At 48.8% G+C, this 19,286-nt stretch overlaps 1 protein-coding gene across 2 annotated transcripts in view; it reads right to left on the bottom strand.

Moving 5' to 3' along the window:
- The window catches only part of NRBP1 (nuclear receptor binding protein 1), a 1,221,009-nt gene that overhangs the window by 55,177 nt on the left and 1,146,546 nt on the right, over positions 1–19,286 (bottom strand). For both annotated transcript variants that reach the window (XM_069605466.1, XM_069605463.1), the window contains one exon: positions 15,442–15,508. In XM_069605466.1, the coding sequence (XP_069461567.1) occupies positions 15,490–15,508 (19 nt within the window). In that variant the 3' untranslated portion in view covers positions 15,442–15,489. The remainder of the gene's footprint in view (positions 1–15,441; positions 15,509–19,286) is intronic.

Below are 19,286 nucleotides of genomic sequence, written 5' to 3'. Positions count from 1 at the left end.
CTTCTTAGTGCACTCTGGACTTTGCCTTTACTTGTTTCACACTGTACTCCTTGACTCTTGTTGCGGCCTTCACAAGCGTTTTCAATGCCTTTTTTTACCCTGTGCGGTATTCACAACTGCTTTCTAATATCTTTTCACTCTGTGTAGTATTCTTATGTGCTTTCCATTTATTTTTTACTCTGTTCGGTATTCACAAGAACCTTCCATCAGTTGCACTTCATTTGATATTTCAATAGTATTTATTCCGGCATTAAACAGTACGGTTAACCACGCTGCCTCTCACTCGGCAGCAGCAAAGGACTTTTTCAACGTTACCGGAGCACCCCGGTCAGAGTGTATATTGGCTCTACACTCAGTGGTCGCGTACGGCAGCGTTCATCCATCTGGCGTCCTTCGTAACAGGCTTTCCCAGACTTCCTGGCTTCTCCCAACTCTACCTTCCTCTTGAAGTCTGAACCACGCGTACACCCGCTTTACCTGCTTCTTTCAGCGATGGCTGCAGACACAGAGAGCTCCACTGCTTCTCCCCACCAGACACGCTTCGGCAGGACCTCTGAACCATCGCACAGCCGACCACGGCAGTGGCATCCCATTCTCCTGCATGGTACTGATCCAGCCTCCTGGGTCTCCAGCTTCTTCTCCTCCAGCCCATTCTCCTTTCCTCAGAATGGCGGGCCATATTATATCCTTCAGGTGTGTTAAGTGACCCCAGGTGTGGATCGTTGAGTTCTCTTGCCTGACTTTGGAGGCCTCCATTATACAGACATTCCTGGTTGTTCCTCTGATATGCCTTCATATTTCTCTTACTTGTATCAGTACCTGAGTGGTGTTTCTGGGGAATAGATTGAAAGGAGGAGAAGGGGAGGGGTTGATAGAAGCCACAAAGGGTGTAGGGATAAAGGGCTCATTGTGAAAGGGAAAGAGGGTTTACCGAACCTCTCCCCATTCCCCAAGTTCCCTCCACCCAGGTGATCCTCCCTCGTAGATCCACCCCCAGGGTTGGGATCCAAAAGCCACGGCCTTTCCCTGGCCACCTGAGAGGAGAGGTCTGGGGAAAAAGAGGTGAGGACACCCTCAGGTTCTTCACAGTTCTTTGAAGAGTAGGGTTTTAATGTCCTTCCTGAAGTGTAGCATGGAGGGGGTCAGTCTTATCTGTGTTGGTAAGATGTCCCAGACACCAGGTGCATAGCATGAAAAGACCTATTTCCTGTTTTATTCCCTCTTGCAATTCTTTGTTTCCAACAAGGCAATGGTTGGGCTTCTGGTGGTGTGCTGGCCTCCGGAGATTGCGAGTATCTTGGCCAAGGAGAGTGGAGTTTGATGGTTGCGATTGTTTGTAGGTCATGCATGCTGTAAGGAAGGCATGGTATCACACGTATGACATTGAAACAAGAGCTACAAGTTTCAAAACCTTTATTAAATTTGTGGGGTTGGGAAAACTCCTACTTTGCCCTATAGCTACGAAGGAGTATTCTCTACCATCAAATAATAAAGAAAACACAGTCCTAGTCAGTCTACGTCAAATTAAAATGGCCTATACTAAAAAAAAAGAAGTAATTTCTGCCATATCTCTCAAACAAGAAATGTGCAAAGGGGAATGTGTATGCAAAGGAAAGTCAGTGTTATAACAAACGATCAAGGTGGCTGAGTCAGCTCTCCTCCACACGTTGCACAGCACAGAGTAAGGCAGCCCACGTAGACAGGATGACACTCTGGCTCAGTTTATCAAAAAGGCAGTTCATTCACATTGGTTAGGGGTTCCCTTAACTTATTTCATATTCCAGGTCTCCCTCAGTCGGGTTCAGACTTTTCACTGATGTCGAAGACTTTCAAGTGTGCAAGGTTTTTTCATAGATCTCTGCAGGACCACTTTGACTTTCACTTCAGCTCTCCCTTATGTTATTTGCCACTGTGTCTCTTGGTCTTGGTAGTTCCATAACACAATCCAAAATGTTCAAAGAAATCTTTCTCTTTAAAGCATTCACCTTTCAACTTCCCCTTTCGCCGGGATTAATCTTGACCATTGCGCATTTCAGAGTACGTTCACTTTGTCGCTTTATAACAAGACATCAAACATTTTGCAGAGACTTTCGAGTAAGCTATTTCCTTTCGCTAGACCACTCTGCTTCTATGTATCACTGGCTTCACAGTTATCAGTAAAGTTCACTACAGGTTTGCTTTCTTTCGCATCTCATCAGCCCGCGTGGAACCTTCAATTGTGAGATACACTGTTGCGGCTTCAATCTTTCATTGACACAAACCAGCCTTTCATGCCTTTTGCTAACTCACCGTTTATGTGCATTCCTTTCTTTTCTCTGTTGCTTTGATTCCTGAGTCAAGGTTGATAACACAGGCTTGGCTTCGCCCTCCCAACTCTGCCGTTCACCCGGGAGGGTCGCTGGTGTCTTTGAAACACAATGCAGGCTTCTTCTTATCTGGGAATTGGCTTTCTTTGCGTATCCTTCACGGTTTCCCGGAGGCAACAACCTCCAGCAGGGATCTTTAGGATTTCCCTACCCCTCGCTCTGGTCCCTCGATCGGTCGTCCTGCTCCAGTGGGTTCTCCTTTGCCATGGAAGATCTGTTCCTTCACTTGTCTCACCTTGCTCAGAGTGGGTCTCAATGTTCCGCCTTTTTTCCATGTGGGGGGAGCTAATGGGTATCAGATGTATGTGATTAAGGTCAAGTGCCTGACTTTGCCTGACGGTATTAACGGGACATGTCCAATGAGATATGTAAGTGGTAGCCTCTTTACTCTCAGTTCCCCTCTTCCTCTGCCCAGTGTTTGTGTAGAAGGGGGAGGGGGAGTTGAAACTTTGGAGAATCCTATCAAATAGGATGGGGTATGGGCACGGGAAAGGGGGGGGATAACCCGTCCCAACATGGGTTGCATCACCCTCACTCCCCGAAGATCCCTCACCCAGGTGATTCTCCCGCACTGGTCCACCCCCAGGGTCTGGATCCAAAGGCGATGGCCATGCCCTGGCTACCTGAGAGAGAGATCCCTGGGGACTAGCAAAATCTTGATTTTGCGCAGGGGCACGCACTGGAACTATGCTGCTTGTGTCTTCTTGGACATGTGAGTTTTGAATGAGAGGTCACAGTCGATAGTAAAACCAAGTGATTTTGCACTGGATGATAGTTGAGGCATGAATCTTCACGTCAGTCAGCCAATTCTGGACTTCCTCCTGCTTGGTGGCGTTTCCTAGGAGAATTAATATGGTCTTTGTAGGCTTGAGCTTCAGGTAGACGCTTGACATCCACGCTTCTATGAGAGACAAACAGTGCTTGAGTCGATGGATATAATTTCCCAGCTCAAATCCACCACTTGCAAAAGCGATGACTGCCCTGCTGCACTGGTTAAAGCATGTGCTCCATCACGGGTTCCTCTCATTACAAAGTTAATTAATTGCTCCTTTTCAGAGGGACATATGCCAGATCTTGTTAAGCATGCCTGGATTACTCCATTATTGAAAAAGCCAGCTTTAGTTCTTAACATCGCAGCTAATTATAGACCTATTAGAAATGTACTGTTACTACTGTAGATTCTGACTCCAGCTCATTATCTTCAAGTTCAGGAACCACTTCTTAAAGAGAATTTCTTAGGAAAACGTCAGTCAGGGTTTAGGCAGGAACATGGCACTGAGACCGCCATGCTGGACTTGAAGGCCAACATCTTGCAAGCTATGGACAATGGTGGTATTGGTTTGCTGATGTAACTGGATACGACAGCTGAGTTTGACATGGTTGATCACACTATCTTGGTCGATAGATTATTAAATTCCACCAATATTTCACTCTTATCAGCCAAATGGGTGAAATCTTTCTTGACCAATCGCTAGGCCAGGGTGGTCAATGGGGCGGAAGCAGCGGATGCCGTCAATGTGCCTTATGAGGTGCCACAGGGGTCATGTTTCTCACTAACTTTAGATAACATCTTTACGAAGCCGTTATTTGAATTGTTGGATGATGTCAAGAGCCAGGAAGGAGAAACGGACAGAGGGAACTCATGATTGTGGTTACAAACTTTTATTCAAAATAATAAAGGGGTTGAAAAATGCCTTGCTGTCCCTACTGTGGGAGGCATTTCCCTACCTGAACCAAAACTAAGGGGCTGTCCTGATGTCCAAAGCAAAATGTCCTGTGTCTGAAATCCTATTCTAGCTCTTAAATTCTAAAAGTAACTTTAATGTGCTACGGGTAATGTCTTTGGCCGTGAAAGTTCATAAATTTCAAGTTCAAAGGAAAGGTGTAACTCCAACACAAAAGTTCCCAAAGTATAGTGTTCACAGTTCCAGGAGACGGCTCCCTTCCCCAGGTTTCTCTTCACCAGTACAAAAGATCAACAAGACAATCAAAGTTCTATATAGCCCAAAAGGATAACTCCCTCCTCTTGGTGTTGCAATCCACTCCTAGGGAAATGCCTCCCTTCCCCAGGTCTGTTCAAACAATTAAAAATCATAAGGACACAAGTCTTACTTGGGATCCTTTGTTCAACAAAAAAACTTGGATGCAAAAAAAACTTGGATGCAAGTCCCAGCCCCGCAGAACACCTGGTATACTCCCCTGCCAGGTTCTTCTCCTCATTCAATGCAATTTGACTTACAAGCTTGTCTTTGCCTCGTGTAATTTCCTTCCAGGCCTTTCTCATGTGGTTCACTTTACGCACTCATGAACTTGACTTTACTTGGTATACTCTCCTGCCAGGGCTTTCTCGTGTGATTCACTTTATATACCTGCAAACTTGACTTTGCCGAGGGGGGATAACTCAGGGGCAACACATTATTCCTGGAAGCAAGACCACGCACCACAACACAGGTTTGAATCCTGATCCCTCACTTAGAGACCAATCTCTGATATTAAGAGCGTTATAAAAGAACAATTATAATTATACTCTCCTGCCAGGGCTTTCTCCTACAGTTCTTATTTCTTGCATTCACTTCTGCTATTCCTTTTGAAATCTCATGTTTCAAACCCCTTTCATTAACTTCACTGTCTCTTATCTGGCCTTGATAGTGTTGCCGAAGCACCCTGGTGTCCCAGTGTCCCTTCTCAGGACTCACCAGCTTGTTGTGGTATTCTCCAGTCCTCTCGCAGTAAAAATGAAGTAGTGCTCTTGTGTCCCGTCTCCACTTCAAAGGCTCACCGGTTTCCCCTAGCGGGTTCCACATCTTCGCTCCCGCTTTGCTGCTGAGCCCTTCTCCGTGTTTTGGCAGCGCTGGTGCTGCTTCTTGGTTCCCGTGGCCATCAGGAAGACTTCTCTCCTCTTCCTGCAAAGGACCCAGCACAGCAATCCCAGTTCAGCAGTCCTTCTCCTTCCGCCGTCTCCCAGAGCATCCAGGATCCACGGTTTTGTCTGCGGCTCGACAGTCCCTCGGTCAGCACCGAGAGGACGAAGTTTCTCCCGACAACATCTCCCTCCTCCATGCTGGTCAGGGTTTTTAAATGTCCCAGCACCTATCATACGCTCGCAACCACTAGAGCGCGTCTTGGACCTCTCGGCTTCACCGATCCTCATTGCTCCCTTCAGCCTCCTCGTCCCAGTGTTTCTATATACATGGGAATGATAGGCAGTCTTTGGCATTCTATTTACAGAATATTGAAAGAGGTCATCAGTAGGTTTTATGGGTGGTTGAAGGGGACTTTCACAGTATGCCATAAAGGTATGAGAAATGGAGGGAATATCCCTAAAAGGGAAAGGGGGATTTGTGTTTTCATCTGATGATGCCGGGTCATCGCCCTGAGGGTCGCCTCCCCCTATGTGGTCCTCTCTCATATAGACGCCCCCAGAGTCAGGATCAGGTAGCGCCTGCCAGTCTCCTGTCCACATGGGATGAGTTTACCTCTGGGAAAGGAGTGATGACATCATCAGATTCATCACAGTAATAAGGGCATCATTTATACCAATTATGCTGACGACACTTAATGCCAGATTCCCATTTTAGGGGATCATAAGAAGGACTCTGAAGTTATCAACGAGTTTGCTTCCTTATCCAGCATTGGGTGGCTCATAATGGACTGGCTTTGAATAACTAAGACCGAGCTAAAGTAGCTGGCACAGCCAGTAGAATTAGAAAACTAGGATATGGGTACAAAAATTACAAGTTACTAACCGTAGTGACTAACATACTCTTAGTCCATAGTCCCTTTCCTCCATACTATATGGGCTTCCCTCGCAGAGCATCCTGGTACAGCCACTGAAAGCGAGTGTTCCCTGTTCAATAGGGATTCTCAAACTTAGGTGGGCTCTCCACTGTGTACCTAATACGCATTACTGTTGTTGTTCTGAAATGTGGTAAACTAGGGGTTTTCTCCCCTCGCAGGATTCTCAAACTTAGGTGGGCTCTCCACTGTGTACCTAATACGCATTACTGTTGTTGTTCTGAAATGTGGTAAACTAGGGTTTTTCTCCCCTCGCAGGATTCTCAAACTTAGGTGGGCTCTCCACTGTGTACCTAATACGCATTACTGTTGTTGTTCTGAAATGTGGTAAACCTGTGCTTGCCGCTCTATTCCTGTCTGCGGGCTCTCGCATCGTCTGTCTTCCCCCCCCCCACTCCCTCCTACTCCATGGTGCTCTCTATCTCGCCTATCTTCTCTAACTGCTTCTCCATTGACTATCCTGCTCTCCTCACTAAATCTGGTAGGAAAAAGTTTAAAAAGGACATCCTGGTCTCCAACCCAGGCCTCCCTATCGCTGACACCTATACCAGTGCCTGCTCCAAGGAAACTCTTACTGACATCCTCTTTTTTGTGCCTTCGCCTGACCTATGGACCCTTCATATGGTCTCTGTACTCTCTCCTTTCTCCTCTTCTCCCATTAATGGTGGCACCCGTTGGGATGTCCTCCTGGCCCCCTTCCGCTCCTCTAAGGCCATCATTAATGTCTATGCTAATGGGACCGTCTTGGTCCAAGGTTCTCAGGCCAACCTTCACCTCTTTGATAGACGCTTCCCTCGCCTCATCAACTTCCTTTCCTCTCCCGCTGTCCCCCCTCCTCTGTCCTCGGCTACCTTGCCTCTACCCTCCCTCCCTGCCCCCTCTCGTGCTCCTTCTTCACCTCCTTCTTCTACACCTCCGCAGGGCGTACCTCTGATCTGTACCCCTCCCCAGAAGTCCTTCAAGGCTGGCAACCTTCTCCACATCGCCACTCTTAACTCTCGCTCTGCCATCAAGCATTCCTCTGATATCTGTCGCCTTCTTGAGGAACTGGACCTTGACGTCCTCGGTCTCACTGAGACATGGTTCACAGCCAGCTCTGTCACCAGCTTTGACACACTCCTACCTGACGGTTACAAGATCTTCTCCGTGCCCAGACCCAACCGTGCAGGTGGGGGTGTTGCCCTTATCTTCCCTGAGTGGACTCCTGCCACTGTCACTCCTACGCAGACCTACTCCTCTTTTGAATGTCTTGTCTGCCGACTCTCTCTCTCTCTCCTAGCCATTCCCTTACTGTGGCTACTATCTATCGGCCACCTGGTCAAATGTCCTCCTTCCTCTCTGAGTGGGCTGACCTCTCCTCCTCACTCCTGTCCTCAACCACTCAACTCCTCTTTCTTGGTGACTTCAACATCCACCTTGATGCCTCCTGTCCCCCCACTGGACTCTTTCGTGACCTCTGCGACTCTCTCTCACTCTCTATTCTCCCGTCTGGGCCTACTCATTCTGCAGGGCACACTCTTGATGCTCTGATCTCTTCTGACCTTCCCCTCTCTGACCCACTCTCCACTCCTCTCTCCTGGAGTGATCACTTTCTCCTAACCTCCCTCCTCACCCTCCCTACCCCACAGGCAAAGCCACCCTCATCATTGCCACCCACCTTCTCGGTCATCCGACCCATGAAGCGCGTGTCAGTTGAGGCTTTCGCTGCCACCTTCTCGCCCCCCCTCCCTCTTCGGCTGACTCCCACCCTGACACAGCCCTCTCCATGCTCCACTCTGCTATATCTGATACTCTTGATATCCTTGCCCCTGTCATGAGAATCCGCCTGAAGCCCAAAGCCAAATGTAACTCCTGGTATGACTCGGATCTCGTCACCCTAAAACGCAAGTGCAGGGTGGCTGTGAGGAAATGGCGTGCTTCATGTTCATCCTCTGATAAACTGGCCTGCCGCCTGCTCCAAAGGCAATACCGTCTCTCCGTTCTCACCAAAAAGAGAGCCCTTATCCAAGCCCGCATCTCTGCGGCATCCAACAACTCGGCTGAACTCTTTAAAATCTGCAAGGAGCTTGCCAACCCTGCTGCAGTCTCTACCTCTCCTGTCCCCTCCCAGGCTCTCTGCACTGCACTGGCCTCTCACTTCCATCTCAAAAACTCAGGACATCCTGTCCTCACTCTCCTCCTTTCACCTCCCTCCCTCTCTTCCCGGCTCTTCCTCTGGCCCTTGTGCAGCCACCCCTCCTCCCTCCTTCTCTGCCTTTCCACTTTTTTCTGCTGACGAGCTTTCCAGACAAGTCCGATCTATGAAAGTCTCGTCTAAACAGGTTCACCCCTGTTCCTCCAAAACTATCAAGGACCACATCGACTCCCTGGCTCCTGCCCTGGCTGACTTTTGCAACCACTCCTTCGCCTCTGGAGTCTTCCCATCCCCCCTCAAGCACTCCCTTGTGCACCCTCTTCTTAAGAAACCCTCCTCCGACCCCTCCTGCCCGGCTAACTATCGCCCAATCTCCATCACTCCCTTCCTGGGCAAGCTCCTGGAGAAACTGGCCATCTCCCAGCTTAACCTCCATGCTGAAACTGTTGGTAGTCTCCATGATCATCAATCTGGCTTCAGAGCGGCCAGAAGCACGGAAACTGCTCTCCTGAACATCCGTGAGGACCTGCTCTTGAACCTCGACTCCAACACTCTGTGTGTTCTCATTCTGCTCTATCTCTCTTCTGCCTTTGACACTGTCAACCATGCCCTCCTGCTCAACCGTCTCCGTGATGACTTGGGTATCACTGGTCAAGCTCTGGCGTGGCTGACCTCTTTCCTTTCCAATCGACCCTCCCAGGTCCAACTTGGGTCCTTCCTCTCTGACATCTTTTTCTCCACCTGTGGTGTTCCCCAGGGATCTAATCTCTCTCCCTGGCTGTTCAACCAGTATCTGGCACTCCTTGCCCACCGCATCGCCGCTCTCTGCCCCTACTTTCAGTGCTATGCGGACGACACCCAGCTCATTTTCAGGCTACCCTCGGCCTCCTCCTTTCCTTCCCTCATCTCTGACTGTCTGTCTGCCATCCAGGAATGGTGTGCCGCCAATGACCTCTGCCTTAATGCTAGTAAGACTGAGATTCTACTCATCGGCACACCCACTCCCTCCTTCCCTGTAGCTCTCTGGCCAGCCTCGATTGGCCCTCCTCCTGCTCCTACCTGCAAGGCAAAAAACCTCGGGGTCATCTTCGACTCCACACTCTCCTTCTCTCTTCATATATCTGACGTCTCTAAGAAGTCACACTACCAGCTGCACCTCCTCAGAGGTATTCTTCCCTTCCTCTCCTTCCCCCAGAAGCTCACTGTCTCCCGAGCCCTGGTTCTCTCGAAGCTGGACTACTGTAACAGCCTCTATCTTAATCTGCCTGCCTCCACTCTCCGCCCCCTGCAACTCATCCAGAACAGAACTGCGAGACTTGTCCTTGGCCTCAAGCCCAGGGACCGTATCTCTCCAGGACTGAAATCTCTACACTGGCTCCCAGTGGCTGCGAGGATTAAGTTCAAAACCCTCTGCATTGTCCACAAGGCCTTCTGGGGCCTGGTGCCTAAATACCTTCAACTCTCTCTTCCTAAATATCTTCCTTCCCGAGCCCTTCGCTCATCCATCTCCAACTCCCTCAGGGTCAGCCGCTTCTCGAAGCAACGAGTTGGGGGTCGATCTCTCGCCGCGGCAGGGGCCTCCCTCTGGAACAGCCTTCCTGCCTCCCTGAAACTTGAGGAGAACCATCTCCGGTTCCGGAAGCACCTCAAAACCTTCCTCTTTGCTTCTGCTTTCTCTCTCCCTCTCCCCTGCTAAATTCTCGACTGAATCTGCACCGAATCTGCAACTGGGCCACTCTCACCGACCTCGGTCCTGGGCCCAGCCACTCTCCTCTTGCACTGCCTCCCTGGCAACCCCTGCACTGAGGGACTGTCGCTGTATCCCTACAGCCCCCCCCCCCTTTCCCAGCACTTGTCTGCACTTGCCTTGCACTTGCCACCAGCTGGCCCTATTTATTTACTTATTCTACTTACTTGTACTGCACTTCCCCCCTCCCCTTCCCCTTGCACTTTTCCCTTCCCCCTACCCCTGCACTTGCGCGGTCTGAATGACACCTGGCCTAGTAGGATCGTTGTCTGTCTTCCCCTTGTTCCCCCCTCCCTGCCTCGTTGCGCCTTGAAACACTTGTGTATAGGCGCGTTACAAATGCCATATCATATCATATCATATCAATAGACTCGATTCAGGGACCATACAGGGATCAAGGCACTGACCCAGAAGCTGTCCATTGCCTCAGGCCCTGACCGTTTGCTCGGGAAGGTCACTGGACAAGGAGTCCTCCAGTCACAAACCAGAATTGACCTGGGTGGCTGGGTATGGAGTCCTGGCCTAGGTATCTTCATGCAGGCATGAACGGGAGGGGGAAAGTCAGGTTGCAGGAGGGAAAGTCAAGTTTTAAGGGCCTTCCTGAAGGCAAGGTGGTCCTCTAGGAGGCAGAGGCTGAAAGGGAGAGAGAATGTGGGTGCTTGAACAGAAAAGACAGATCCTCCTAACCTGGGGACCACTAGGAGGCATGCAGAGTCAGATCTGAGGTTTCTGGTTGGTTGATATTCTTTCTTGTGAAGGGAATGGTGGGTGTTGTACATGGATTTGAAAGTTGCACGTCAGCCAATTGGGAGCCAATTGACCACCCTGAGGGCAGGGGAGATGTGTTCTCGTGGGGAGAGGGCAAGGAGAAGCCTGGCTGCAGAGTTTTGGACATGGTGGAGCTTTCTGAGCTGAAAGGCAGGGGCACCCACATAGAGGGAGTTGGCATAGTTTAGCCGAGAGAGGATGATGGCCAGGATTACAGAAATTCTGTGAGGGTAGGAGAGATAGGGGAAGATTCGCCTGAGAATGCAAAGGTGAAAGTGGCAGGATCTGGAGGTGGCGTTGATGTGGCGAGAGTGTGCAAGGTCTGAGCTGAGGGTGCATCCCAGGTTCTTTACTGAGGTGGATGCTGCAGGGGGGGCACATAGGGAGGTCGGCCATGGGAGTGGGTTGGCCGAGGAGTGCTGTTTTGTCACAAATCAGGATTTTGGTTTTGCCAGGATTGAGGAGAGGTGGTTTGACGTCATCCAGGGGTCAGGATCCGTGAAGCAAGAGGCGAGGTCTCTGTCGGGAGAGGCCAGGGAATTGGGAATCTTCAAAATTATCTGAGTGTATTCTGCGTAGTTGTAGCAGTTAAGGTTGTGAGAGTGGATGAGTGCAGGGAGGGGGCTTAAAGGTTGAAGAGGAGGGTGGAGAGGGAAGCTCCCTGAGGCACCCCCTGGGAGACAGGGCAGCGGAGAGGAGAAGGGAGGGAGGGAGGATGGTTATTTGCAAGCAGTTAGAGAGGAAAGAGGAGATCCATCTTAAAGCAGAGTTCCTGATGCCTATGGAGTGGAGTCTGTCTGTGAGGGTGTTGTGGTCGATTGTGTCAAATGCTGCCAAGAGGTCAAAGAAGATGAGGGCAGCACATCTGTCCGATTCTGCTGTTCTTTTCCTGTCATCCCAGATGGAGACAAGGGAGGATTCAGTTCCATTAGGCGTTCTGAAGCCAGATTGGGCAGGGTCGAGGAGGCCCTGGGATTCTGTGAAGAGGCAAGAGTTGGGAGTATGCTGCATGATCTAAGAGTTTGACAATGAAGCAGTTGTTGGAGATTGGGCGTTAGTTAAATGGGAGGAGGGGGTTGATGGTGGGCTTTTTAAGTGAAGGTTTGACATGAGTGGATTTAAAGGCTACTGGGAAAATGCCTGATGTTAGAGAAAGGTTAAATATTGATCTAGCGATGCTGCCTGCGCAAGTGGAGGATAGGATGTTTTTTAGGGGGCTGGGTGGAGGGGTCTCCAGGAGAGGCTGAGCGGTGGCTACTTGAGAGCAGCTTCAGGAATAACAGATGGGAGATGGATGAGAAAGAACAGAAGCGGTGTGTGGGGGAAGAGACAGGAGGGAGAGGGGGAGCAGGGGAGTGTGGTATTGTTGCTAATCAAGTGCTGATGGTGAGGTTCCTTTCGATGGCAATTTGATTAAAAGTGATTTGACAAGGCATCGCAGAGTGATTGGGAGTGAGGGGTGGAGGGGTAAGAGCAGAGAGGGGCATTGACTTCCACAATGATCTTGTGGAGGTCCCTGTTGGGATTGCGGGCTTTGGAGATTCGGGAAAGATAGAAATATCGTTTGGCTTTCGTTACTTCGGCCCTGTAGGCCCTCATTTGCCTGGATAGGTTGGATTTGTTAAGGGGGGGGGGTCGGATCAGTTTGCCATTTACATTCCATGCGGTGGTTGAAGGTTTTGAGGGATTTGATGGATTTGAGGGAGGGTGTGCACCACTTTGGAGAAGGGCCTGTTCTGTGGGAGGAGGAAGTGAAAGGGGTGAGGGCATCAGAGAGCCATCGGTCGAAGAGGTTGATTGATGGTATTCCTCCATGGGGGAGGAGAGCATGGAATTAGCCAGCTCCAGGGAAACAGTGAACTTGTACCAAAGGGAGACGGGGGGGGGGTCAGAGATGGTTAGGTGGGCTGGGAGCAGAGAGTGGGTTCATAAGTGAGAAGAAGATGGCGGAGTGATCTGTCTATACTGGATGGGGGTGGAGGGTGGGGATTGAATCAGTGGAACTGAATACAGTGTCATGGGTGTGCCCTGCTTTATGGCTGGATCGGTGTCCGGTCAATTGGTCGACAACAAACTGGTCGACTGCAATTTGGTCGACACCATTTGGTCGAATGCCAAATGGTCGAATTTGTTTTATTTTTTTTATATATGTGTTTTGTGGGTTTTCGTGTGGGGAAAAAAAAGGGGGTTAGGGGGGGGACCCCCCACAAAAAACCCAAAAAAGGGGTAAAAAAAAAAAAAAAAATTCGACCATTTGGCATTCGACCAAATGGTGTCGACCAATTGTCCTGTGGACCAAATGTTTTCGACCAATTGACTGGTAACCGGCTGGATCCTGATACAAGTGTATGGGGCTTCCAAGTTGTAGATGAGCGGACGGGCCATGGGGTTAGGGGATTGTCAAACCAGATGTTGAGGTCTCCTAGCAGGGTAAGCGAAGGTTGAGAGGTCAGGATGGCAGCTAGGGAGTCACTAAGGGAGTCTGCAACATTTCTATTATACCCAGGGGGTTGGTAAAGGAGCAGGAAACTGAGGGTCAGGGCTCGCAGGGGAAAGTTGGAATTTAACTAGCAGAGATTTTCAGTCAGCTTTGCAAGGTTGATTCTCAGTGTGTAGTTGTAGCCCAGGGAGTTGTGTTTGACCAGGGAGTAACCAGAGGGGAAGGTCTTATGTGCAGTGGGTAGGAAGTTGTCAGAGAGCCATGTGTCAGAAATTAAGAGGATGTCTGGGTTTTTGAAAGAGAGCAAATCGAATATAATGTGTTTGTTTTTGGTGACGGGTCTGGCATTGATAAGTATGCATGAGAGGGGTGGGGAGAGCGGCAGCGTGGGGTGACGGGGGCAGGGTGGAGGGACTTGGTGTGGGGGCAGAGATTGCTGGGGAAGTGACCTTGTAAGGGGGATTCAAGGGAGAGGACAGTTGGGCGAGGGGTATGCACGGAGGAAGTGGAGGGGTGACCAGGGGTGGGAGGAGGGGATAGCAACTGAGGGGCGTATCTAAGGGTGCAGGGGGAGTGGATGCTGGGGGTGGACTGGGATGGGGAAGAGTGCATGAGGAGGTACGGGGACTTGGAGTTCGGAGGGGCATAGCTTCGAGAGTTGGAAAGGGAGGGGAAGAGTGAATGATAGGGTGAGGAATAGGTGTAGGTCGTCGGGGTATAGGAGATAGGAGCGGCATGAGTTCTTGGAGGGAGAATAGGGGATGATAGGTGGAATGTCAGATTACAGTGAGCGTGGCTTCTGGGATCTGAGTGGTGTGAAGGTTCCTGAGGTGTGAGAGTTAGCGGGGCTGCTGAGTGGGGAGTCTTTGCTAGGGCTGCGCTTAGAGATGAGAAGGCTGGGGGGGGGGTAGGTGGAGAGTGAAGGCAGGCGTGCTGGAGAGGAGAGGGGAGGTGGCGATGCCGAGGTGAGTGTTGAAGGGGCTTCAAGGGAAGGTAGGGACAGGAGGAGGAGAGGGGGATTAGGGGAGCAGGGCGGGGAGTGCTGGTATGAGTAGGATGTATGTTATGTGGAGCTGCCAATGTGCTGACTTGTCTATCTTGTCTGTGAAGAAGCTGTAATGGTGTTAAAGTTGTCAATGGATTGTGGTATTGCAGGGTTTGTCAGCAGATTGATGCTTCACAGCTAGGAAAACCACTCTGCTCTTATTGGATGCTTCCAGATTAGTTGTTGTGTGGTAGATTATTTTGACTGTGGTAATGAGTGTTCTGTGTGCTGATGTCTTCTAGTTGATGGGGTTTTCTCCAGACTTTTCTTTTCTATGGATGGCACGCTTGCTGTCAATGTCTTCCTTTCTATTTAAAGGTGTGGAGGGCTTATGTTTGTTGAGTAGAGGTTGGAGTTGTGCATGGGTATTGGTGCTCTCAGGATGTGGTTGAGTGCACTAAGCCTGACGTCGACATTCTCCCAAGGGTATGTCCAAGGCTACACCTACGTGAATAGGACCAGGTCTGACCCCCCCAAAAGGACTCCACGCCATGTATAATAGACCAAGGACCTCCCAAGGGATGCTTTCCATTTGTTATTTTTTATTGACTTATTTATATTTTATTGTTTAATGCGCAGATCTAGCTTGAGAGCAGCGGAAAGTGTAGAAAATGTATTCTTCACAAGAGATGCGGTCACAGGTGCATGAGCGTCTCTGGTGATGGGATTCCATAATAGATCAATATGGTAATGTGTGTCTCATGTCCACACCAACATATCAAAACGGTGTACAGGGATTCTACCGAAAACATTTCCATGGATTTATACCGAAAAAAATCCATCGATAAACATTGATTTAATAAAATATATATATATGGATGGGTAAGGGGTTAAATCATGTGGGGAGGAGTTTGCAGGGGTTAAAAACATAGGGAAATGGGAAGCTTCGGGGGACACCCCAAGCCCCAGAACCATTCCCCAAATTTAAAGAAATTGAAAAATTCAGTGATTTTTTGGATGGATTTTTTCTGTAAAAATCCATAGAATTTTTTTTTCAGGTAGAACCATCAAAACATGTGAACTAAAAAATGTATGTGCTAAGGGAAAAGTGGGCTTTTTGTCAGAAAAAGACACCTAGACAATACTTGAGCAAGTCAAGTCCATAATATTGCACCAGCAAAATAAAAAAAGTTTCCATTGACTTACTGTGTAATAGGGGAAGATGTAGCTTCAACCCGTCCCCCGTGCACCTCCTCAATGATGGCCACGGTACCTGCAAGAAGTAAGAAAGACAAAGCATGAGTGACTGTGCTTGCAGGAGAAGTTCCACAGGCAGCATGGCATGTTGAGTTGAGGCTAATTTGCTGGAATTTCCATTGTGGACTTATGAGCACTTTAAAGCAAGGCTCACTCGTTTTCACAGCCAGAAAAATGAAATGTGTCCTCAAAAGCTAAGTCTAGTTCCACCTCGAATGAGTCACCCTGTATTGATGTCTTATTGGTAGCCTGGTTTAACTCAAGGCACTTCCAAGAGATGGGAACCTATCATGAGTTCACTTGATAGCCTTTAACAAAACGGGTCACCTCTTGACTTTATTTTAGCTTGTATGATCATAGGCTTCCTAAATGAATCCCAAATGGAGGGCTTCTGTCCTACTGATTTAGGAATGGGCCACATCAAGAACCTACCGCCGGGGACCTTGATCCATTTTAGACCATTCAGAATTTCAAACCATTTTATCAAAAGCCATAGAAAGAGTCTTGGCAACACGTTCACAAAAGTAATCCCAGGTGAAGTACAACACCTGTACAGTCTATGGTAGGTTCACTAGTAAACCACATGACATAAAATGTAGACTGTATAATCTATAAGATTTATTTTTAATGTCACAGGGAAGGTGGGCACCTGCGAGTTCATCGGGTAAATCTATAATCAATGATCTCTATTAAAATGATGAGAGGACTTTGATTAGGAAAGGTAATGGTTCCAGTTTAATAGTATCTTCTACCTCTTTTAGACGGACTCCATAATGTCATAAGTTCGGGCCCCTGTGGAGACACCCTATTCTAATGAACTAATGCTTCAAATCAATGGTCAATAGAAAATCCCAAATCCTATTCTTAAGTAGTTAGACTTCCGGCTACCCAACGCTAGTAACAAAAGTCCAAAGGATCGGCCAAAATCTATAGTCCAAAAATCACTATTCTTCACAAGGCCATCACTATGTTAAGGTAACAGAATGGAACAGTTTCTTGCACAGGTTACTCAAAGTCTGGGTCCCTTTTCGCCTTTTCTATGTTCACCTGGCACCCCCTACTTCAGGCACTTTTCATACCGGTCGGATTCAGATCACCTTTGCTTAAGTCTCCTTGAGGATTCCTCGTGTCCTTAAGTTTCACTTTGCCCAATGTTTTCCTGGGCCTATTGTGCCACTGTACCAGCAACCTATTGGTTCCTGGATTTGAGATCCTTACTCATGATTGAACGGGTTCCCTAGGAACTTAGGCTCTAGTGGTCTTTTAAGATACCTTGTGATCACAAACTTTTCTGCGGATCTTTCTTCAGACTTTGGGTTTCAACAGGTCTTTCCTCAGTCCTTGTGATTTCGGAATTTCCGACATTAGATTTCCGGGTTTATTGACAGGTCTTCCATCAGACCTTAGGTTTCGGGTTTCTCAACAGGTTTTTGGTATTCTCCTTTTGATGAGCCAGGTCCTGTCTGGACCTCTTCTGCTACTGGCAGGTCGATAAAGGTATTTCCCTCCTTCTCTGGTCCTTGTCAGGCCGACAACATTCTTTAGGTTGCCTTCCTGCCTCAAGCAAGCCTATCTACCTTGGGGATGCTGGTGGGCACCTATGCCTGGATCCCCTGAATTCCAACAGGCTCAGGAGGTATGGTCTTCCAGCTCCTAGTTAGCCTACTTGTCAAAGGCTGCTTGCAGTGGTTTTCTTCCCCTTAGTTGGCAGCAGGGTTCCAACAGCTAGTAATCTTCTTGGTTCTTCCTTCCTCCAGCTCTCCCCTCAGTAAAAGGCAGCAGGGACAAACACATCTGTCTCCCTTAGGATTCTTTTCCTGACTGGACTTTTCCAGTCTCTTTTCTTCTCCTCCTACTGTGTCTGGTTCTCCTCCCCGACCCCCCCATCTGTTGTTATTGTTCAAGATTTGAATTTGGGATGCTTGTTGGTTGTTCTCCTTGTTTTAGAGACCCTCCTTCATTATCTCCTTACTGGTTTCTAGACAAGATTGGGTAACTACTATTTGATTGATCTTCATTTTCCTTAATGAGGGTGGGAAGGGCATTAAAGGGACGCACAGTAGTCAATGGCATCTAGGAACTTACATCGCTATGGAGAGCAAAGTTGCGCAGTTCCGTACCTCCTTGATCTCGCCCGCTCTGGTGTGTCTCCAGAGCGGTTAGCATACAGCGCTTGTGGTCCTCAGCTCCTCTGCCTTCATTCAGGTTAAGCTTGCCAGAAAGGATCTGTGAACGCCGCAGGTACCCGATCCTGACAAATCCTAGCATTCTCCTCCCCATTGTGTTCGAGAAACGCTGTGAGTTCCGGTAGCGTGGGTGGAGGGGAAATTGTACCTCGTCCGCCCTTGGAGGAGCACCTCAGGTAGCGGCCGGATCAATACCGTCCTAAATGGCCCTCTACTCCTAGGTGAGGATAGGAGATTTGGCAAGTATCAGTGATCTCCCCTCCAATGTCAGCTTGGCCATAACAAGTCTATTCTTAGAAATAACCACATGGTTTCCCAACTGATAAGGTAGTCATTTCTTTAATAGGATACAACACCTCTGGCCTTAAACACGTTGGAGCTTGAGACTTGTCCTTTGTAAATGATATTAAGCACGTAATATCTGGGCCAGATTACAATTTTGCCAGTAGTTATGTTATGAGGATTTATATCACACTGCGCTGTCGTTTGCATGGTCTTTAGGTGCTCTGGGGGAGCTATAAGAGAGTGGTTGGGTTTGATTAGTTGGGAGGTGAGAGCAACGCACAATTTCAGTGCTTTGTGCTGAGGTTACAGATTGGAAGTACCCTGAGCTCTGCATGCTTGCAAGCGTTCTAGGTCTGAAGTGTAGGAGCATCGAGACCATTGTGCCACGAGGGGTAGCCCCGTACCTATTGTGATGATTCCTATGGACTCATCACTGGTCCCCAGACTAAAGCCTCCTCATGTGTAGCAAGGGGAATGCAGCCACTACCCGATCCTGACCCTGGGGGGAGGGTGTTGGGGTGGATCACATGGGAGGAGATGGCTGTCGGGGAGGAGTGGTGACTCCAGCAGGAGGGATGCAGTATTCTTCCCTTTCCTGGGACGAAGAAACCCTAATTCCAGAGTTTCTGATGGCATGTTGTCATTATTCAGAACCCATTAATTGTAAAACCCTGAACTCTATTAACTCTTCATATGTACATAACACATCTAAAACACATTTTACATCTAATGTTTATGATACTTGTTATTTAAACAAGTGTCAAACAATGTAATTTAAAACAGTCTAAAATTCCTTTGCACTCCAAGTCCTGAGACAAAGAAGAGGAGCAAGGAGTCAATATGGAATGAAAGTAAGACCAAGTGCAACGTGCAGGCTTTTTGCCAGACTCACAATCAGCTGTGTGGGGCATTTAAACTTGAAAATCACCTGCAAGCAGAGAGGAAAGGAGAGGAGAGCTGCAGAGAGCGCAGAGTGGGAAGTGAGCTCAGAGGCAGAAGCAGATTCATGGAGACGAGCCATGCAGGAAGAAGAAAATGCTTACAGGCAACCGCCTGGAAGCGTATCATACCGGAGGAGAGGAACACCGGTAAAGTTATAGCGGATGCCATGGGGGGCCACTAGAAGTGAGACATTCACTGTGGGACTGGAGCAGACACAGTCTTGTGAAGTGGCAATTATTCTATCGGCGAAAAGAGTGAAAAGCCGATGCAGGAACCAAAAGTGACTCTGCCTGACAGGCAAAGTCTGTACAATGAAAACCCTTTGCCGCAGCTGCACCTTATACCGGTGAGTCAACCCAGAGGAGTTGGGAACTTGGGACA

This window comes from Ambystoma mexicanum, chromosome 4p (genome assembly GCF_040938575.1).
Source record: "Ambystoma mexicanum isolate Mex_15411 chromosome 4p, UKY_AmexF1_1, whole genome shotgun sequence".
Taxonomy (NCBI): domain Eukaryota; kingdom Metazoa; phylum Chordata; class Amphibia; order Caudata; family Ambystomatidae; genus Ambystoma; species Ambystoma mexicanum.
This window is presented reverse-complemented; position numbering and strand designations above follow the sequence as displayed.